The sequence below is a fragment of the Pristis pectinata genome, chromosome 7, assembly GCF_009764475.1.
Source record: "Pristis pectinata isolate sPriPec2 chromosome 7, sPriPec2.1.pri, whole genome shotgun sequence".
NCBI lineage: Eukaryota > Metazoa > Chordata > Chondrichthyes > Rhinopristiformes > Pristidae > Pristis > Pristis pectinata.
The window spans coordinates 38,238,344-38,259,354 of NC_067411.1; the positions used below are offsets into that span (position 1 = coordinate 38,238,344).

A 21,011-nucleotide genomic window follows, 5' to 3' on the forward strand; every position below is an offset into this window, starting at 1 on the left:
TAACGCCATGGTAATGCATATCATTTGGAAAAAAAAAGACAATGTCTGCAAATTAACGACTGAGCATCAGACAAAATCATATTTATTAAAAAAGACATAGTCCCATGTGTTTCCCACAAAAAGTAGAGGGATTAACAAAATGGGAATTAATTGATTGAGTGCAGAAGTGCAAATTAAGAACAAAATCTGTAGGCAAAGCCAAATCTGGGGGTTAATAACATGAAAGAAAAAAAATACATTAAGCACAGAGAGAAACATGGAACCAAAGGAATACAAAGGCACTTGCAAGTAATGGAAACATTTTGCAATATGGTTATCAGGGGTAGCTATCTGTAGTTGGGCAAATAGTGTATATCATTTGTCTGTACTATAAGAATTAACTGCAAAGTCCCCACCTGTAACATTTAAGCTCACCACTATTTAGGGGAGTTCAGAAAATTCTTCCAGCGAAGCTGCACCTTGTTAATGTCCTTCATTTGTGAACTATTCCCATTAATTTCATAATTAGATTCATAAACAGAAGCACTAAACAGCCATGAAGGAAAAAAATGCACAATCAAAACTGGCTGTAAATTCATAAGTTATCATTTAAAACTTAGTTCCAATATATCATTTTGTTTTAGCCCATCGAGAAAGTGTTAACTACCTTCAGTCTATTAGCACAGTAAGATGGCAAGGTTTAATACAAGAGATTGAAATGGGTAGATATCTGTTTTTAATATAGCCAGATACAGTAAATCACATTGAGACTGATGCAGCTACTATAAACAATGGGGACTGCATTAAAACATAGAGAGGAAAAAAATTGTAGAAATCAGGCTTGGAAAAGGAAGGAACAGCAGCAATACTAATTGAGTAATTTGCTTATTTTTTTACTGAAGAGTGCAGCAATGGTAATACAAAAAAAACAAGAAAACAAAGCGCAGAACACTGACAGGAAGAGATGGAATACCAAAAGAACGTGGAAAAAGCATCAGCCTCTGACAGAAAGCCTCTGACAGAAAGCCTCTGCAAATACAGAGCAGTCACAGAGGAAGTTGCAAGGCCATTACTGTAATTTTTCCAAACATCCTTTGATATAGAAGTTGTGCCAAAGGACTGAAGAGTTCCCCATGTGATGCATTACTTCACAGGTAAAAGGAGTAAAATCAGCCAATTTGGTCATTTAGACTTATATTGGTACCAAGTTATTAAGTAGAATAATATTAGAATTTTAAGGAAGTGGGTATTTTAAGGACCCTGATAATGCACTGTCAGAGTTAAGGATAATCTGACCAGTTTTTCACTGAATGGATTATTTTTAAAGTTACAAACATCTGAGTTTTTTTTTGAAGCAAAAAAAGGGCCAGAGGCTGGGATGACAGGCCATGGAGATGCTAATCTGATTTCATTATGAACCAATGAGCATTACAGTAAATTGATAAATCCCCCATACTCATGGTATTGGTAGCCATTTGATCTCACTGAGTCTGAATGATCTGAAAGACAAGACATGGGCATAAACAAAGTTAGGCTGGCTTTTTTTCTAAATAACACAATATTAAAGCAATCAGATGAATAAGAGCTGTGAGAAAGATAGCAGGAGGATTCAGAACTGAAACTTGGACAAGTTAGGGGAAATCATCCAGTGAAGAGGTACTAAAGTGATCCCCCTTTTCAAGAAAGGCAGCAAGGAAAAGCCTGGTAATTACAGACTTGAGCCTAACATCAGTAGTAGGGAAGCTATGAAAAAAAACTTCTGAGGGACAGGATTACTGATCACTTGGGGAAAGTACATCAAAAATGTACACTTAATTAAGACTTCCTATGTATAATGGTCAGCCAGTACATCCTAAAATTGTACAATGTAACAAGGGTGTAAAAGAACAAAAACCTTTGGAATATTTATATAATTGAATCTTTTAACTCAAACAATAATAAAGCTGTAAAAAACAAATTGAGATTCCAGTTTCTTAAATGTCAACAGGATTTGAAGCAAAGTATAACACTAATCTTGTATGGATTACTGGTTAAGATGTGATACAGATACTCAAGCATAGAATGTCAAGGCCATAAATATGGCAAAGAGATTTACTGAAGGTGATAAGGGAATGAAAAAGGCCAAGAGGAAATCTAATATTGGGTGTTCTAAATTATGAACATTTTTTGCATATGTACTACATCAAAACTTATTTTCAAAAATATTTGTGAAGGTACCTACACAACATAAGTTTACTAACAAAAGAAATGAAAAGAGACGTTAGAATTTGTTAAAAAAAACTTCACAGGGTTACATCAGAACATGAAATATCCCACCAGAAACACTGATGGAAGCATAACCTACATCTACAAAGAAAGATATCAGGACAGCTGGCGATAGGAATTAAATAGCTGTAGTGAAACACTCGAGAAGGGCAAACAGGCCTTTTTCCAAACACAAACTGGAAGTTGCCCAAAGTCATTAAAATATTTATCTACCACACTTACCAAATTACAGAAGCCAGTATTATATTTCTGTTGTTTGTAAAGGGTTCAATGGGAGGTTCACCTAGAAGCACAGATGCCAGAATTGCTCCACCAAAGCAGCAAAGCATACCACTGAACCAACATGCAATCGGACTGCGATGTGCTACATCTATTGCACCTACAACATGGAAAATTGAAACATTGTTTTCAGGAAAACAAAATAAACATATTTCATTCAAGTTAATGAATTGCTAATGATTACAGATCATGAACTAATTTGGATTATTTTCATGTTCATAATCATTAAGAAATGCAATAAATTCCATAAACTTGCAAACATTTCTACATCTTGTAATGGAATGCAGAGAGTAAACTAATCCTTAAAATGCAATCTGTGTTGAAGAACTGAGGGAAAAGTTCACTGAAACAAGATTAAAAATAAACACCAAGAATGCAAGATCTTTAAAAACATGGCTTAATTGTCTATTTTTTGATCTTCAGTAAAGTGCCACTCCCACCAGCTGCACAACCCATTCTGGTTCCACTCTCGCCCAAGGGTGAATTTCTGATTTCTGTTTAAAAAGGTACAGAATAATCTAACAATTAACAAGGTGTTGGTGATGTAAACCCTGGTACCTCATTATTCTGGAAATTTCACTTGATGCCAGTAATTACGAGAAAGGAAATGATGACATCCACATCCATCAACATCCAATCCTGTTCCTAGCCATGCATGCACACACATGTACTGCAAGTGTCTGACATTCTGATTTTGTTCGAATCTCCAATGTCTCAATACAATCACAAAGGCATCTAAAATACTGGACGGCCTAGATTGATAAATAGCATGGGCTATGCAATAGGTGCAAAGGCTGGTAGTTTGCACTGTGATACAGCTGTACAGAGAGCTCAATGTAACAGCCAGATTGGTGACTGGGGATTTGGAAGATCAGCCCTGCAACCCAAGAGTAGAATAAACTCAATTGCTGACAATTATAGGTGCAGCTGCCAGTAGACTTTGGAAGATCAGCCCTATCATTGTTCCTGGATCAAGATCCTGAAACTCCCTACCTAGCAGCACCGTGACAATGGATTGCAGCAATTTAAGGCACCGCCAACATCTCACAAGCAATGAAAGATGTGCAATACATCCCATAAAATATAAAAACATTTTTATCAGTGTCATGGATTTATAGCAGTCTGAGTGCTCTCAGAAAGAAGGGAGTCAAGGATAATCAACAGCAAAGTTGAATTTTGAGGCAAAACTGAAAGTTAAACAAGGTAGTGGTGTGGCTACTGCCACTGAGTTCAAGGAGAGAGCAAAAGGGACACTTGTGCCAAAGATTCCATTTGCAGTAGTTCTGGCAGAATAAACAATACTACCAAAGTTGCTGGCGATCACTTCTTACAGCATCCTGTAATGTTCAGTTTTAGACAAGCCAAACAAAAATAAAAGTACAATCAGTAACCTTTCTCACATAAAACGATGAATTAGTACCAAGTTACCCAGTTCTTCAGCCCACACAGTTTTTTTAAAATATAGAGCTCTTCCTCCTCAAACATCACTTTTCAAAATAATTAAGTAAAAACGTAATTATTTAAGTGCAAATCTAATACCTACACACAGCACAAATTATTTTATATTGAGCAAATGATGCATTCTTTTCTTCCTCAATTCCACTTCATCCTCCACATGAACAGGGTTGGGGGTGGAAAATGGGTGGAAGAGGGAGACAAACTCCACACAGCCTGCAACCCACTTAACGTTCTATTTCTGCACATGTACACATTTAATACAAAGGAATTAGGCATTGATCAGCTGTGGTCAGAGTATAGTGCTCAGTTTGAAATATCACAACTGACCTTCATTTAATATTTTTAATGCCCAAGAAGACAATAATTGAATTCATGTTGTCATGTTTTGTGAAGCCAGCTGACCATACTTCCTACTTGGAAGGATGTTACTTTCTTTTCCTAAGTAACTTAAAAGTGAATACATTTCATATCTGTAAGCAACCCTCACAACCTTTACTTAGGTAAGAAATGACTGCTGCTACTGATACACAGCAATTTGTATCTTCAACAAGACAAACATCTCAATGCACTATACAGGAATCTTAGTGAATATGGCAGAGATACGAGCACACCTGTCAAAAAAAGTAGATTTTAAGGAGTGTTTTAAAAAATGGAGCTAGTGAGGCTAAGGGGGTTAGGGAGAAAATTCGGTGCTTCAAACTTGACAGCTGAAAGCACTGTAACCAAAGGTAGACTGATTAGATTCACAGGATTGACTACGAGGTCAGAATTGGAGAAGCATGTTTTGTAGAGCTGGAGGAAATTGCAGAGAGAAGGGGTGAGGACCTGGACTTTTGTTTTTAAAAAAAATATTGTGTGTATTGTGGTAGTAGCCAAGTTAGTCTTTTCCAGAAAAGCGTTGAGTTTCAGAAAGTTTTACAAGCTGATAGTGCCTTAGTTAAAAAGAACTATCTGCCTTCTTCCTTTCTGCAACCTTTCTTGCAAGAGGTAATAAATTTTATTTTCTGTGTACACACAACATGGACCGTTATCACGCAGTAATGACTTACTGATAATCATTGTACAACTTCCAAGCGGTAGTTGCAACAGAAAACCCTACCCTTGTGCCCTTCACATGGGTTTTTATCATCCAACCTAAAATAAAACATGCTAACCTTTCAGCTTTAATTCTTTAGGTTTGTTCATGCTCATAAGGATGTTGGTAAATTACTCCTACACTCAAGTTTTAGGGCCTCAGTTCAGAGCATTTTGGACTGTTCACAAGTTGCTGCATTATGACAATCCTGTTGGTGCCACTGTTGAGCTTGATTAATCATGTTTAGCAGCACTCAGCGCTGCTTGTTGAGAAAGATATGTCCCACTGTACTGTGAAGACAGCAGTCCAAATAAAAAGTCAATTAATAATTGGAAAATGAGAAGTACTTTTAGTTTTTAATAATTTTTTTTTTTAAATCATTTTTGAGAATCTAGGTATCACCAAGGGGAGGACCGCCATCCATGGTTAACTGAAAATGTTAAAGATGGCATTAAACTTAAGGAAAAAGTATATAATTGCACAAAAATGGGTGTCAGGTCAAAGAACAGAACATAAAGGACAACAAAGAATGATTGAAGGATTAAAACCAAAAATTAGACTACACAATTAAGTTGGCCATAAATATAAAAGCAATAGCAAGAGATCCTGTAAATGTTTTTTAAAAACTGATAAAAGTGCTGGTTCTACAGAAAGTAAGTCTGAGGAGTTAATAACCAGAATAAGGAGATAATAAATGAATTAAGCAGGTATTTTGCACCAGTCTTCAGTACAGCAGATACAAATTACATCACTTTAGTAACAACTGGGAGTAAGTAACTCAGGAAAATTACAAGCACCAGGAAACATTTAAGCAAATGGTTGGAGCTACCAGCTAACAACTCTTCAGGTCCTGACTCATTTCGTTCTACAGTCTTAAAATTGGCTAGCGAGAAGGCTGATGAGTTGGTTTTAATTTTCCAAAACTCCTCAGATTCATGGAGGTTTTATTAGATTGGAAAATAGCAAATGCAACACCTTTATTCAAAACAGGAGAGAAAGCTACAGGTTACCTAGCTTAGCAGGGCACTTAGAACAACAATCAAAGTAATCAGCCAAAGTCAACATGGTTTTGTGAAAGGGAAAATCATGCTTGACTAAGACATTTGAGTTCTTTGAAGAAACAATGCGTGCTGTGGATAAAGGGGGAAACTAGTGAATGTATTATACTTAAATTTCCAGAAAAAGTTTGATAGGGTGACCATCATAGGTTATTTAAGAAAATAAAAGCTCTTGATGTAGGATATAATATATTAGCATCGATGGAAGATTGGGTCCACTAACAGGAGGCATAATCAGATATTTTTCTGGTTGGCAATATGAAACAAGTACTGTAGCACAGTGATTAGTGCTGGGGCCTCAACACTTTACTATTTATATAAATGACTTACGATTATGGCACTGAAGGAATGGTTGCTAAATTTGCCGAGGATACAAGGAATAGTAAGATGTCAATAGGACACAAAGGGATATAGATAGCTTAAGTGGGCAAAGATCTGGCAAATGGAAGGTAATATAGGAAAATGTGAAATTGTTCATTAGGGCAGGAAAAATATACAAAAAAGGTGAAAGATCACAGAGCCAAGATGCAGAGGATATCTTTGTGCATGATTCACAAAAAACTAATACGCAAATACTTATCAAATTGGTTGGAAAGGAAGTTCTGCCTCAGTTGGTGAGACCACATCTGAAATAGTGTACAGTATTGGTCTCCTTATTTAAGGAAGAATGTGTTGGAGACAATTCAGAGAAGGATTACTAGAAGGGTTGTCTTAGGAGGAAAGATTGGACAAGCTACACTTGTATCTGCTTAAGTTTAGAAGAGTGAGAAGGAACCTGATTGGAATATATACAGGTTCTTGATGGGCCATGACAGGGTGGCTGTGAAGAGGCCATTTCATCTTGTGGGTGAATCTAGAACGAGGGATCACTGTTTAAAAATAAGGTTTGCCCATTAAGATAAGGTGAATTTTTTTTCCCCAGTCTTTGACATTCTTCTTCAAAAGCTGTGGCAGCAGAATTTTTGAAATTTTTTTTTAAGAGGTAGATTCTTAATAAGCAAAGGAGCAAAAGCTAACAGCAGCTAGACTGAATGCAGAGTAGAGGTTCCAATCAGATATGCTGTGATCTTATTGAGTGGTGCAGGCTTGAGGAGCAAAGTGGCCTCCTCCTACTCCTAATTTGCATGTTTATACAAGTTTCAGGATCCAAATTCAGCAGTGAAGGAGGAATGGCAGTATTATTTCCAAGTCGGGATGGTGTGCGACATCGGGGAAGAATGCGCAGGTGGTCTTGTGCCCATTCACCTGAACTCATCCTTATTATTGGTAGAGGTCATGGGTGCTTAGGAGATACTTTCAAAATAGCCAAGATGAGTAACTTTAATGTAGTTAGTCATTGTTTTACATTGCAGTCATTGAATGCCAGTGGTAGAGAGAACATTTAGGATGATGGAATACTCTTTGTTTAAATGAGTGCAGTTTCAACAAACACTCAAGAAACTCGACATCATCCAGGACAATCAGATCACTTAAATGGCACCCCATGATTTAGATTATGGAGTAAATGGTTTTGTGGCTAAGTTTGCAGATGACACCAAGATAGGTGGAGGAGTAGGGAGTATTGAAGAAACAGGAAGATAGCAGAGAGACTTAGACAGTTTAGGAGCATGGGCAAAGAAATGGCAGATGAGATTCAATGTTAAGAAATGTGCAGTTGTACACTTTGGAAGAAGAAACAAACAGGTAGATCATCACCTAGATGGGGAGAAAATTCAAGGTACAGAAGTGCAAAGGGACTTGGGGGTTCTTGGGCAGGATACTCTAAAAGTTAACCACCAGGTTGGATCGGCAGTAAGAAAGGTGAATGCTATGTTAACATTCATTTCAAGAGGTATAGTGTATAAAAGTAAGGATGTGTTGATGAGGCTCCATGGGGCACTGGTGAGACCACATTTGGAATACTGTGTGCAGTTTTGGGCCCCTTATCTTAGGAATGATGTGCTGATGTTGGAGATGGTTCAGAGAAGACCTACGAGGATGATTCCCGGAATGAAAGGGTTTACATACGATGAGCGATTGTTGACTCTTGGACTGTACTCACTGGAGTACAGAAGAATGAGGAGGGGACCTCAGAAACATTTTGAATGTTGAAAGGACTGGACAGAGTAGATGTGGCCAAGTTGTTTCTCTTGGTGGGTGAGTCCAGGACTAGAGGGCACAGTCTTAGAATTAGATGGTACCCGCTTAGAACAGAAATGAGAAGAAATTTCTTTCGCCAGAGGGTCGTAGATTTATGGAATTAGTTGCCACATACAGCTGTGGCAGCCCGATCATTGGGGGTGTTTAAGGAGGAGATTGATAGGTATCTAATTAGTCAAGGTATCAAGGAATATGGGGAAAAGGCCAGGAATTGGGGCCAGATGAAAATAGTTTAGCTCATGGTGAAGTAGCAGAGCAGACTCGATGGGCCGAATGGCCTACTTCTGCTCCTTTGTCTTGTGATCAACCAACCTAAAATATTCATTCATACAACCACAGTCATATCATGACAGCAGTGGGTTTACAACATGCACTGCCTAGGCTACTTCAACAGATACTTCTAAATCTCTATGTACCATTTTTCTTTGGAAATAATATTGTCATTCCTTCTCCATCGCCGAGTTTAAATCCTGGAACTTTCTACCCAATATCCACAAGCATTTCAGCAATTCAAGGTGGATGAGCCACCATTTCAAAGGAAATTAGGGATCAGCAACAAATGCTGGCCTTGTCAAAATGCCCCCATTTTGAAAAGTGAATGAAAGAAACCTGATGTACAGTAAAAATCTATTATTCCAGTACACTTAGGACTTTGGTTGTGCCCAAATAGCAGATTTTCCACTGTTAGATGTTTGCAATTTTTTTTTACAATCTTCTACAACAGAATAATACATTTTCCAGTGAATGCAATGAGCAAAAAGGTCACACAGAAAACGGGACCCTGGTAAGTGAAAAGGGAGGACAAGAACTGGGGCCCTTAGTTTTCTTCCAAAATATTTAGGATGGTATATGCAATGCTATTCAAGCAAGTTGGTTTGCCTTCAATGGTATCAGGTTTCCTGAGCATTATTGGAGATGCATTCACCCTTGCAAAATGGAAGTATTCCATTACACTCCTGACTTCTGCTTTGTAAAGAGTGGTAAAGCTCTAGAGTGTCAGGCAGCAATTTAGTTAATTACTGCAAGATGGTTATAGGAAAGGCCTCCCAACAGCTACCAGGAGATAGAGAATCACATATGTAGACAAATAATGGAAAGATGTAAAAGCAACAGGATTGTCATGGTGGTCGATTTTAACTTCCCCAGTACCGACTGGCATTTCCTTAGTGCAAGATGGGACAGAATTTTTTCCAGTGCATTCAAGAGGGTTTCTTGAAACAGTATGTGGGTAGTCTGAGACGAGGGACCATACTGGATCTTGCTTTGAGAAATGAGCCTGGCCAGGTGACTGACCTTTCAGTGGGAGAGCATTTTGGGAACAGTTATCACGAATTCCTTAAGTTTTAAGATAGTTATGAATAAGGATAAGTCTGGACCTTGTGGGAAAGTACTAAATAGGAGGCGGCAAATTACTACATATTAGACAGGAGCTAAGGGGAGTTAATTGGGAACAGTTTTTTCTGGAGAAGTCCACATCTGACATGTAGGAGCTGTTTAATGACCAGCTAGTGCTCTAGGTACTATTAAGTGCTCAGGACCGGCATATTCCAGTAAGGAGGAAGGAAAAAGATGGCAAGGTAAGGGAAGCTTGGATGACAAGAGAGGTTATGAATTTATTTAAAAAGAAAAAGGAAGCATGTGCAAGGGTGGTGAAGCTAAAATCAGAGAGGGCCCTTGAGACATATAAAAATAGCAGGAAAGAGCTCAAGCAGGGGATTAGGAAGGCCAAACGGGGCCATGGAATGTCCTTGGGATTTTCCTTAATCCTACTTGCCAAGTAGGATTAAAGAGAATCCCAAGGCATTTTATACTTACATTACAAATAAGAGGATAACTAGGGAGAGGGTAGGACAACTCAAGGAATAAAGGAGGGAATTTATGCTTGGAGTCAAGAGGATGTGGGTGAGGTACTAAATGAGTACTTTGTATTGGTATTCACCCAGGAGAAGGACATAGAGGATAGTGGGATTACTGTGGGGCATGCTAATGTGCTAGGGCATTTTGAGATCAAGAAGGTGATGCTGGGTCTTTTAAGGCATCAAGGTGGATAAGTCCCCAGGGCTTCATGGGATATTGCTGGGGCCTTGACAAAGATCTTTGTATCCTCACTAGTAACAGGCGAGGTCCCAGACATCCAGAGAGTAGCCAATGTTGTTCCTTTGTTCAAAAAGGGAAATAGGGATAATCCAGGAAATTATAGGCCTGTCAGCCTCAGTGGTAGGGAAGCCACTGGAGAGGATTCTTAGGGATTGGATTTATGTGTATTTGTAAAAACATGGGCTGAGTCAGGACAATCAACATGGCTTTGTGCAGGTCATGTCTTACAAACTTGATTAAGTTTTTTGAGGAAGTGACAAAGGTGATTGATGAGGGTAGGGCAGTGGATGTTATCTCTGTGGATTTTATTAAGGCATTTGACAAAGTCCCTCAGGGTAGGCTGATCCAGAAGATTTAAGATGCATGGAATCCATGGTGACTTGGTAGTTTGGATTCAAAACTGGCTTGCCCATAAAAGACAGAAGGTAGTGGTGTTATTCTGGCTGGAGTTCTGTGAACAGTGTTGTTCCACAGGGATAAGTGCTGGGGCCTCTGTCGTCTGTGATGAATGACTTGGATTAAAATGTAGATGGGTGGGTTGGTATGTTTGCAGATGACACAAAAATTAGTGAGGTTGTGGCCGGTGTAGAGGGCTGTCAAAGTATCAGCAGAATATAGATTAGTTATAAATATGGGTGGAGAAATGGCAGACAGAGTTTAATCTAAGTATGAGGTATTGCACTTTGGGAGGTCAAATGCAAGGGAAAAGCATAAGCGTTAATGGCAGGACTCTTAACATCCCTGATATGTACAGAGGGATCTTGGGGTCCAACTCTATAGCTCCCTGAAAGTGGCAACACAGGTGGATAGGGTGATAAAGAAGGCATATGGCATGCTTGCCTAAAATGGTCAGGACATTTAGTATCAGAGTAAGGAAGTCACGTTGTAGCTGTATAAAACTTTGGTTAGGCCGCACTTGAAGAGTATTGTGTGCAATTCTGGTCGCCCCATTACAGGGAGGATGTGGAGGCTTTGGAAAGGGTGCAGAAGAGGTTTACCAGAATGCGGCCTGGATTAGAGAGTATGAGCTGTTGAGAGAGGTTGGACAAACTTGAGTTGTTTCTCTGGAGTGTCGGAAGCTGCGGGGCGACCTGATAGTAGTTTATAAAATTATGAGCAGCATAGATAGGGTAGACAGTCAGAATCTTTTCCCCAGGGTAGAAATGTCAAGTACTAGAGGACATTTATTTAAGGTGTGAGGAGAGAAAATTTAAAGGAGATCTGCAAGATTTTTGTTTTTACAGAGTGGTAGGTGCCAAGAATAGGTTGCCAGGGGTAGTGGTGGAAGCAGATATGATAACAGTGTTCAAGAAGCTGTTAGATAGACACATGAAGAAGCAGGGAATGGAGCGATATGGATCACGTACAGGCAGAAGAGATTTAGTTTCATTCAGCAGAATGTTCGGCGCCGATATCGTGGGCCAAAGGGCCTGTTCCTGTGCTGCACTTTTCTATGTTCCGTGTCCCAGTTTAACTTGCATTGAAATTCATCTGCTAATTATTTAGCAAGTTAGTCAAGCTATATTATTATAACTTGTTGCCACCAATTTGATGTCATGTAGCCCATGGAGAGCAATGACTGAATAACTGTGGAAAAACAGTGGTGCTTTAACCAAAATGCAATGGGTAGGTTGTGCTATCCATCATGCTAGCCTAAGACATCATGGTAAGCATTCCTTAAGACAATGTCCTAGACCCAAGCATCTTCAGCTACTTATCATAAATCCAGAAGTGGCAATGTTCACTGCTGATTGCATAATGTTCATTTCTATATACAACTCTGAAAAAGCAGTCCATGCTTCTTTGTACCAAGACCCAGAGAACATTTGGGTGTGAATCAATGACTGGTAAGTAAAACTCATGCCTCACAAATGCCTGGTAATGATCACCTCCAACAAGAGATGAGCTAACCATCCACCTTCAATAGGTCACATATTACCATCACCAGAACTCCCACTAACAACACCCTGGAAATCCCTATTGACAGTAACTCAAATGAACCAGCCAAAGAAATACCTTGGCATATAAGAGTAGGCCAGAGATAGGGTATTCTGTGATGAGTGACTAATTTCGTAACACCCAAAAGCTTTCTCAACATCTCCAAGACACGTCCATTTTTCTCCTTGATGCCCATCAGCTCCAGTTTTAATCACATCTCCATGATGTCAAGCTCAGAAACTTACCAGGTCCAGTCTGGAGACGATTTCAGCACCACCAATAGGGTTGACTCTTAACTTTCTCCTCAGTTCAGGGGCAATTAGACAGGGACAATAAATGTTGACTTTTCCAGCAACATCAACATTGTCAATGAATAAGTAAAAGAAGGGATCCATGGTCAATTAACCTACCATAATCAATACATCCTTAGCACTAATTCCATTCCTTTCTCCGGTAACTTTGTCTGGCTCAACCAAACTGTGTGCACCCTCACCACCCTGAGCCAACATCTGACTTCATATCCTTTCCATCATACAGACCAACTACATATACTGTTAACATCTGCTTCTGAGCATCTACTGCTGGAAACCTCATACCAACTCTAGCCTTTGACAGCTACTCTTAAAGTGTCAAAATCCTAAACTTTGTATTTTGGAATCATCTAGACTGTACAAAAGTGAAGGCAGGAAGTAACGAGCTCCACAATGCTGATACAAATTTGTTGAACTAGACAGTGTGCTGAATCTTTCCTTCGACACTGTAGAAACAGGCAGCATGAAGAGTATGCAAGCTGTAATGTGCAAAGATAGAAGCACAAAAGAATTCTAAACACAAAAGAGAAATATAAAAAGGTTGAATTGAAATGTATTCACTGGGAGGATAGCAAAGACCAAGGTTACTGTGATTCAGCCATTGCACTAAGAGAAATGAAGGTTGTGTGCATTGAAGATCAGTAGTCCTAGGAATAAAACAGTGACTTTAGCTGACGTTTAATGGGAGTTTTCCAATGATATAGAAAAAGACAAAAGTGGGAGAGAAGTGTCACCCAGAATAGGTGGAATATTAAGTCAGAATGAGCAACTGGAAGATGTGATCCTAGAAAGTCACTGGCAGAGCCATGTTGCAGAACCATGTTTACTCAACCAGATTAATAGAGTAAACTGTACTTTTCTCTTCTCCCTACCACTAATTTGCAATTTTAAAGTTATACAAGAGTAACTTTAGTTAGACAATATTCATATATCAAAGGACGGTTGCCAATGAAGATATCCAGTTCAATCTAAGTACAAATAAGAGCATCTACAATGTAGCAGAGGTGGGAGGATGGATGGGGTGGAAGGAATGAATGCATTCAGTTTGAGGAATATTAGTTTCAAATCAGTTTAAAGCATACTTTAAAATGTCAGTGACATCAGTGGCAGTAGTAAAACATGATAAACATTTCAAAGTGCAAGGCTGGCCACAAGTCTTTCCATATAACTGCTCATAAGCTTTCAGCATGTTTTATTTAATAACCTTCGTATCTCACAACACAATACATCTTGATGCCATTACAAAAGCTCCTCCCCAACATAACCAGTTACAGACAAATCCAAAGGAAGGTACAAGAAATGTATTTATTGTATAATAACACCTTACAGAAGCTTAGAGTTCAGATCAATTTTGCATTTTCTGACTATGTCACAATGTAACAAAAGCATCTTATCCACAAACCATTACAGAACAATAAGTTAGAAGCAATGCCGCTTGCCAAAAAACTTAAGAAATTTGAGCAGCTTTTTCTTTTATGATCATTATTGGAGGGACTTCCCTTTCACAAAATCAGCTGCAGTCAGTGATCAACTCTTGGCATGCCGATTGGCCAATTATTCTTGGGATTGAACCATTCTCAAAGAGTACCACAGATTTACAAGGTACTGATTTTTACAAAAAGCAAAATTAAAACTAATACATATACCGATTTTAAGGTAGAGCCTGACTATCACAAGTTTAAAATATTTAAAAAAATACAGATTTCAATTACGAGGGATTAGGACTCTACACAAAAAAACAAGGATTACAAACTGTAATTATGATTTTGTTCTCTTGAAAACACTTGAGAAACTCAGTTATACATCATTAAGAAGTGTAATATTTTCAGGACTTTTTATTTTTAAAAAAAAGCAAAGGAGTTCGGAAATAATTAAAGTTCTCACCAAATCGCTGGTGAAGGCCACAGTGGAGAAAGAGAAACCAGAAGATAATTAACAGAAATTTCTGAAATTGTTAGAAACATTAGGAACTTTCTCTATTATGATGGTTGCTGTTTCAAGTTTCCCTTTACTCTCAGTGTAAATACTTGGCAAACATCCTTTATCACTGCTGGTGTAGGATAACAACTTGCATTTACTTAGTGCTTTTAAAATGTATTTGGGATAGTTGTCTACATTTATCTGACCACCTTTTCTTGAAAAGCCAATATAAAACTCAATTCAGAAAGATGCATATCATTAATCATAGTCTAGTTGATATCACAACTTTTGATAATAGTTAGTGTGGCTGCATAAAACAAAATGGATACAATTCCTGATTAGCCTCAAACTGAATGAGATTAAGATACTCATCAAATCTAGTGGACTTGTTTCATACATCAGTGGCCTTGTACACTTTGTTGCGCTGCCCAAAGTATAATGTGGAAACACTTAAATAGCAACAAATGTCAGCACAAACCAGAAAGAAACAGCACAGTCTAGTCTCCAGGATCTTCTATTATGTCATCAAAGCTAGCTTTGCATTTTAGATTTCTTTCAGAAGCTGGAAGTCGTATTGTGGACACAAAATATACACAGCAAGACACATCTCTGAGCAACCAAGAGCATCATCAGAGCAACTCTCTGGCAAGGACCATCACAACCACAGGTTTCAGCCTATCACCTGGACTTCCAAAGGGCTGTACCAGCTTGTGCATTAGACACAAGCACAATAAAGCTTTCAACTTCCCAATCTGCCAAAATACTTGCACTAGGGTACAGAAGAGGTGTACCAGGATGCTGCCTGGATTAGAGGGTACAAGGAGAGGCTGGACAAACTTGGGTCGCTTTCTCTGGAGCACCAGAGGTCAAGGGGAGATCTGATAGAAGTTCATAAAACTATGAGAGGCAATAGATAAGGCAGATAGTCAGAATCTTTTTCCCAGGGTAGAAATGTCAAATACCATAGGACATGTATTTAAGGCTAGGGGGGAAAAGTTTAAAGGAGATGTGCAAGGGCAAGTTGCTTTTGCTTTTACACACCAAGTAGTAGGTGCTTAGAATGGGCTGCCGGGGTAGTGGTGGAAGCAGATACAATAGTGGCATTTAAGAACCTTTTTGATCGGCACATCAACATGCATGGATGGAGGGACATAGATCATATGCAGACAGAAGTGATTTAATTTAGTTTGGCATTGTGTTCGGCATAGATATCATGGGCTGAAGGGCCTGTTCCTATGCTGTACTATTCTATGAATCAGCAATTGACTAGCACTTCCTCCAACTTATTGTATAGTATTTGCAGCTCATGATCTGGCATCCTCTAAATTGGAACAATGCAGACTGGGTGACCACATTGCAGCATTCCTCCATTCAGTCCACTAGGATAAGTCCGAGCTTTCAGTTGCCTGTCATTTTAGTTCTCCATTCCATTACCACTCCACTTCTATGCACTTGGCCTCCTATATTGGGCTTCATTCAACATCATTTTCCATCTAAGCATGTTGTAGCCCTCAAGCCTCAATAATGAATTCAATGATTTCAGATAAGCAGTCTGTCCTTATTTGGGGTATATTAGTGGAATCCTAGTTCTTTTGTTATCCATGGAAAATCTACGCCCCTATCCCTCACAGATAACAAGCATTGAGTGTAGTTGCTAGAAATCTAAAATAAAAGACAATACTTAAAATACTTAGCAGGTCAGGCAGCACCTATAGAAAGACTAAAAATATTTGAATATTACAGGTTGATGAGTTTGCATCAGAACTCGCCAGTTAGGCAAATAGGTTGATTTGAGTAAATACAAGAAGTGAAAGGACAGTACAAATGAATGTTAGGATCTAAACGTATGATGTACTATAACTTTGTTTCACGATAGCATTTTTTAAATAAAAAACTTAAGACAGCCGCAAAATTCTGTGCTATTAATGCAGATCACCTAAAATGAAAATAAGTTGAGGGTACATATGCCTTCGTGCCAAACTGTGCCAAATTATATAAACACTGAGAACTCAAATGTGAAGGAAAAATAACCACTTCATCTATTAATTCCCTATATTTCTCTTTCCAGTACTATGTCACCTAAAAATGATGCAGTCACACAGGTAAATTTTCAAGAGAACAAATGGAGAACTAAACCACCTATTTGGACAGAGCCTCTTTCACATACTTAGTTCTCCTACCCAATTGCCCAACCTATTGTCAAAAAGGAGTCTTTAAGATGTCAGCCAGACTTAAGCAGCTGCACCGTTGGAGTACTTTCTATTATACAAAAATGTATCTAAAAACCATGCTCTTTACCACCTTAGCATTTTCCAAAGACAATGACGTACTTTTAAAGTGTAATATCTATGAGAAACTCAGCAAGCACTTTGCACAAGAATGTAACAAAACAGGAGCAGAAATAGGCCACTCAGCCTCTTTTAGCCTGTCCCACTATTCAATATGATCATTAAGCAAAAAAAAACTGTTGGAGGAACTCTGTTTTAGGCATGAACATTGAATTCTCCAATTTCAGGTAATCTCCTCCCCCTCTGTCCCCTCCTGATCTACCCAGTTGCTCCTACCAATTCCAGAGAAGTTTCTGCCATCTTCTGCAGGAAATTGTTCCTATGCACCAGTTTTATATGATTACCCTCTAATCTTGTAACTACATCCCTTTGTTCAAGATTCTCCCACTAGTGGAAACATCTTGATAGCTACCCTGTCATGCCCCTTTAATAAGGTTGCCCCTCATTCTTCTGTATTCCAAAGAATATAGAACTAATTTCCTTGGCTGCTCATGATAGGACAATCCTCTCATCCCAGAAATTAGTCCAAAATAGATTCACTAGGCTGTCTCCAATGTTAATATATTCTTTCTTTAATAAGGGAACCAAAATTGTACACAATACACCAGTACAGACGCTAGGAATCCTAAATGAAAACAGAAAATGCTGGAAAAACTCATCAGATCAGGCAACAACTGTGGAAAGAGAAACAGCTCAATGTTTTGGGTCTGCAACCTTTAGGTGACAGTTTCTCTTTTCACAGATGCTGCCTGATCTGCTGAAAATTTTCCAGTATTTTCTGTTTTTAAGCACAAAATCTTTCATGTGCACCGGATAAAGTATACAGAAACTTGATTTACTATCTTATCTGACAGACTGCACATCTCTCTCAGTACTGGGACTGAGCACATCAGCTTGGATTGGAAAACAAGAAACTGCAAATGCTAGAATTTGAAACAAAAACAGAAATGCCATAAGAACTCAGCCAGTCAAGCAGCATCTATGGAAAGAGAAAGCAATTAATATTTCAGCTCAATAACCCTTCCTCAGATCTGGGGGAAGAGTGGAGGGTTTACAGTTTTCAAAGCAGAGCTGGGGAAGAGAAGTCAGGTGCTAGGCAAAGGGGTTAGGTTAACACAGATCAGGTAATTGGGAGCATGAGTACTGACCATAAGCAAGGCATTTAAAAGAAACTGGCTGAGAAAGGCATGCAAGTGTGATAATGGGTAACAAGAGAGCAGTTTACTAGAAGTTGAAAAAATTCAATGTTCGTTTCAGAAGATTGCAAAGTGCATAGATGGAAGATGCTGTTATTATAGTTTACGCTGGACCTCATTTCAGCAGTGGAGGAGGCCACAGACAGGTAAGAATAGGAGTGGGACTGAGAATTAAACTGCATGCAACAGGGAGTTCAGGATCACCCTCACAGATTGTGTGCAGGTGCTCCGCAAAACTCTCACCCGAATGTGCATTTGGTTTCTCCAATGTACAGGAAGTCACATGGTGAAATCAGAATTCAGTGAACTAGACTGGAAGTGCTAAAAATAATCACTGCTTCACCTGGAATGACTGTTTGGGTTCTTGGATGCTGGGAAGAGGTGAATGGACAGGTGTTGCATCTCATCGGGTTGCATGGGAAGGTGCCAGGAGACAGGGACTGGTGGATGGAACAGAAGTGCGTACCAGGGAGTCACAAGGCGACCAGTCCCTGCAAAATGCAGAAAGGGGAAAGATGTGACTGAGGATGGGATCACAGTGGAGCTGGCAATTCCTTGAATGCATGGCAAAGATCAGGGGAATGCCATCTTTGTTCTTTTCCCAGGGGAAAGGGAGCAGACATGAGGGAAATAGATGAAATGCTGTTGAGAGCTCCACCCATTAGGGGAGAGCAGGAAGCCAAGTTTCAGGAGGAAGAGGGCATCAGACCAGAAGATCCCACCATTGGAACAAAATGAAACATTAATTGCTTTCTCTTACAATAGATGCTGCTTGACTGGCTGAGTTCTTCTAGTATTTCTGTTCTTACATCAGCCAAGATTGTTTCCACACAAGTCCCTGGAGTAAGGCTCAACTACCAACTTCGTGCATATTGGGAGGGCACTGACGCTGGGAACCCACCTGAACCAAGACACAGGTGAGGGCCAGAGGACATAAGGGGCGTCACCTGTACTGCGCAAGCTCCGGAAGGCTCGCTGAAGCCACGCCCCTTCAGGCTCACCTCACACCTCGCGAAATCAAGCCACGCCCATTTCCAACTGCACGGAATCAACCACGCCCCCACCCAGCGGCCACGCCCCCCACCCAGGGCTCCTGCCCTGCGGGCCTCACCCATCTCCCCTTCCCCCATTAACTCGGGCGGCTCATCAATGCAGCCTCCCCCCACCCTCCCTCCACTCCCGGAGGGGGCGCCTTACCTGGCTGCTCCTTCAGGTTCATGATGGAGAGCGTGTAATGGGCCATGTCGAAGAACGGGTACATGGAAATCCGCGAGAACTGCACGACGAAATTGCTCAGCCCCAACGTCGACACGATGTCCATCCCGACCGTTGACTCCCGACGTGTGAAAATTCACCGACAGCTGTTTCGCGGACGAGCTGAGGATAAAGCGAGCGAGGCAGCCTCCGGGTGTCGGGTTACAGGCGATAATCCCCGAGGACACAAGGAGGGTGTCGGATGTCGGCCGAGGCTGGGAGGCGAGCGGCCGCGGTCCAGGTCCAGGTCCAGGTCCGGCGGGCGGGCTGAGCTGAGGTAAAGAGTCGGCGCTTTGAGGGAGGAGGCGACGCGCGAGCGGCGGCGCGCGCACCCCGCACCCCAAACGGAAAGCAGGAAGGCGGAAAGTGCGCATGCGCGCCGCCCGCCCGCACCCTTCCCTGGGGAATCCGATAACTTAGCCCGGCGTCAGAGCTGCCGCTTACAACGCCACCTGAATGCCACAGGCGGTTGCCTCCACCACCAGTGAATGCAACACCTTGACCCCCAATATCAGTGAATACAACAACTTGGCACATCACCTCAATATCACAACAATTTATCCCCAGCCCCAAACTACAACTTGATCTAACATTACAGAATACAAAAACAACTGTGATCTTTGTTGTAACAATTGTGTATAATTTATGTTTATCTTGTGAAATGCTGCTTATGTAATGCGATGTGCCTGTAATGCTGCTGCAAGTAAGTTGTACATTGCACCTGTGCATATGACAATAAACTCGATAAATATGACAATAAACTATAAACAACTTGACCCAACAAATGAATATCACAACAATTTGCCCCCATCATCAGGAATGCAACAACTTGACCAGACACCAAACTGCAACTTGATCCGACATTGCAGAATACAGGAACAACTTGACCCATCACCTAAATATCACAACAATTTTCCCCCATCATCAGAAAGTACAATAAGTTGCTCCAATATCAAAATACTCCATCATCAATAAATACAACTTGGTCCTAAAAAAAATGTAAGGTGATGCACTTTGGGAGGGCAAATAAGGATAGGATGTGCACAACGAATGGCAGGGCCTTAGGGAACATTGAAATGTACAAGTCCAAGGATCTCCGAAGGTGGCAGCATAGGTAGATAAGGTGGTGAAGGAGGCATACATAGGAATATTTGCCTTCATTAGCCAGGTCATAGAATATAAGATCAAAGAAGTTAGGGTCCAAGTTTATAAAACATTGGTTAGGCCACAAAAAAAAATGCAAGCAACACTCAGTGGGTCAGGTGGCATCTATGAAAAGAGAAACAGAATTAACATTTCAGGTTGAAGAAATGTTAATTCAGTTTCTTTTTCCATAGATGCTGCCTGACCAACTGAGTGTTTCCAGAATTTTCTGTTTTTGTTTGAAATTTCCAGCATCTGCAGTTTTTTCATATTCTTTTATTGATAAGGCCCCAGGTGGAGAATTGTGGAGAACTGAAACCACATTGAAGGGAAGACTGGAGAGGGGCAGAGGAGACTCACAAGAATGTTGCCAAGGATGGAGTACTTCATTTCTGATGCAGGCAGAGCAATAGATGATGATATAGGTTTCAGTAAGGTTTTTGACAAGGTCCTGCATGGTAGGCTGGTCCAGAAAGTTAAGCAACATGGGATCCAAGGAAAATTGGCTAAATCGATCCAAAATTGGTTTGGTGATAGGAGTTAGAGGGTGGTGGTGGAGGGATGCTTTTCTGATTGGAATTCTGTGACCAGTGTTGCACCACAAGGATCGT

At 40.1% G+C, this 21,011-nt stretch overlaps 1 protein-coding gene across 3 annotated transcripts in view; it reads right to left on the reverse strand.

Annotated features, from left to right (window-relative positions):
- The window catches only part of LOC127572351 (trimeric intracellular cation channel type B-A-like), a 36,672-nt gene extending 16,629 nt beyond the window's left edge, over nt 1-20,043 (reverse strand). Inside the window, exons 1-2 of one of the 3 annotated variants that reach the window (XM_052019506.1) lie at nt 19,201-19,603; nt 2,467-2,623 (exon numbers count right to left, since the gene is read on the reverse strand). In XM_052019506.1, the coding sequence (XP_051875466.1) occupies nt 2,467-2,623; nt 19,201-19,324 (281 nt within the window). In that variant the 5' untranslated portion in view covers nt 19,325-19,603. Of the gene's footprint in view, nt 1-1,435; nt 1,479-2,466; nt 2,624-19,200 lie in introns of all 3 variants that reach the window. The other 2 variants (XM_052019507.1, XM_052019504.1) reach the window with 2 other exon arrangements.
- Nucleotides 20,044-21,011: the final 968 nt, after the last annotated feature.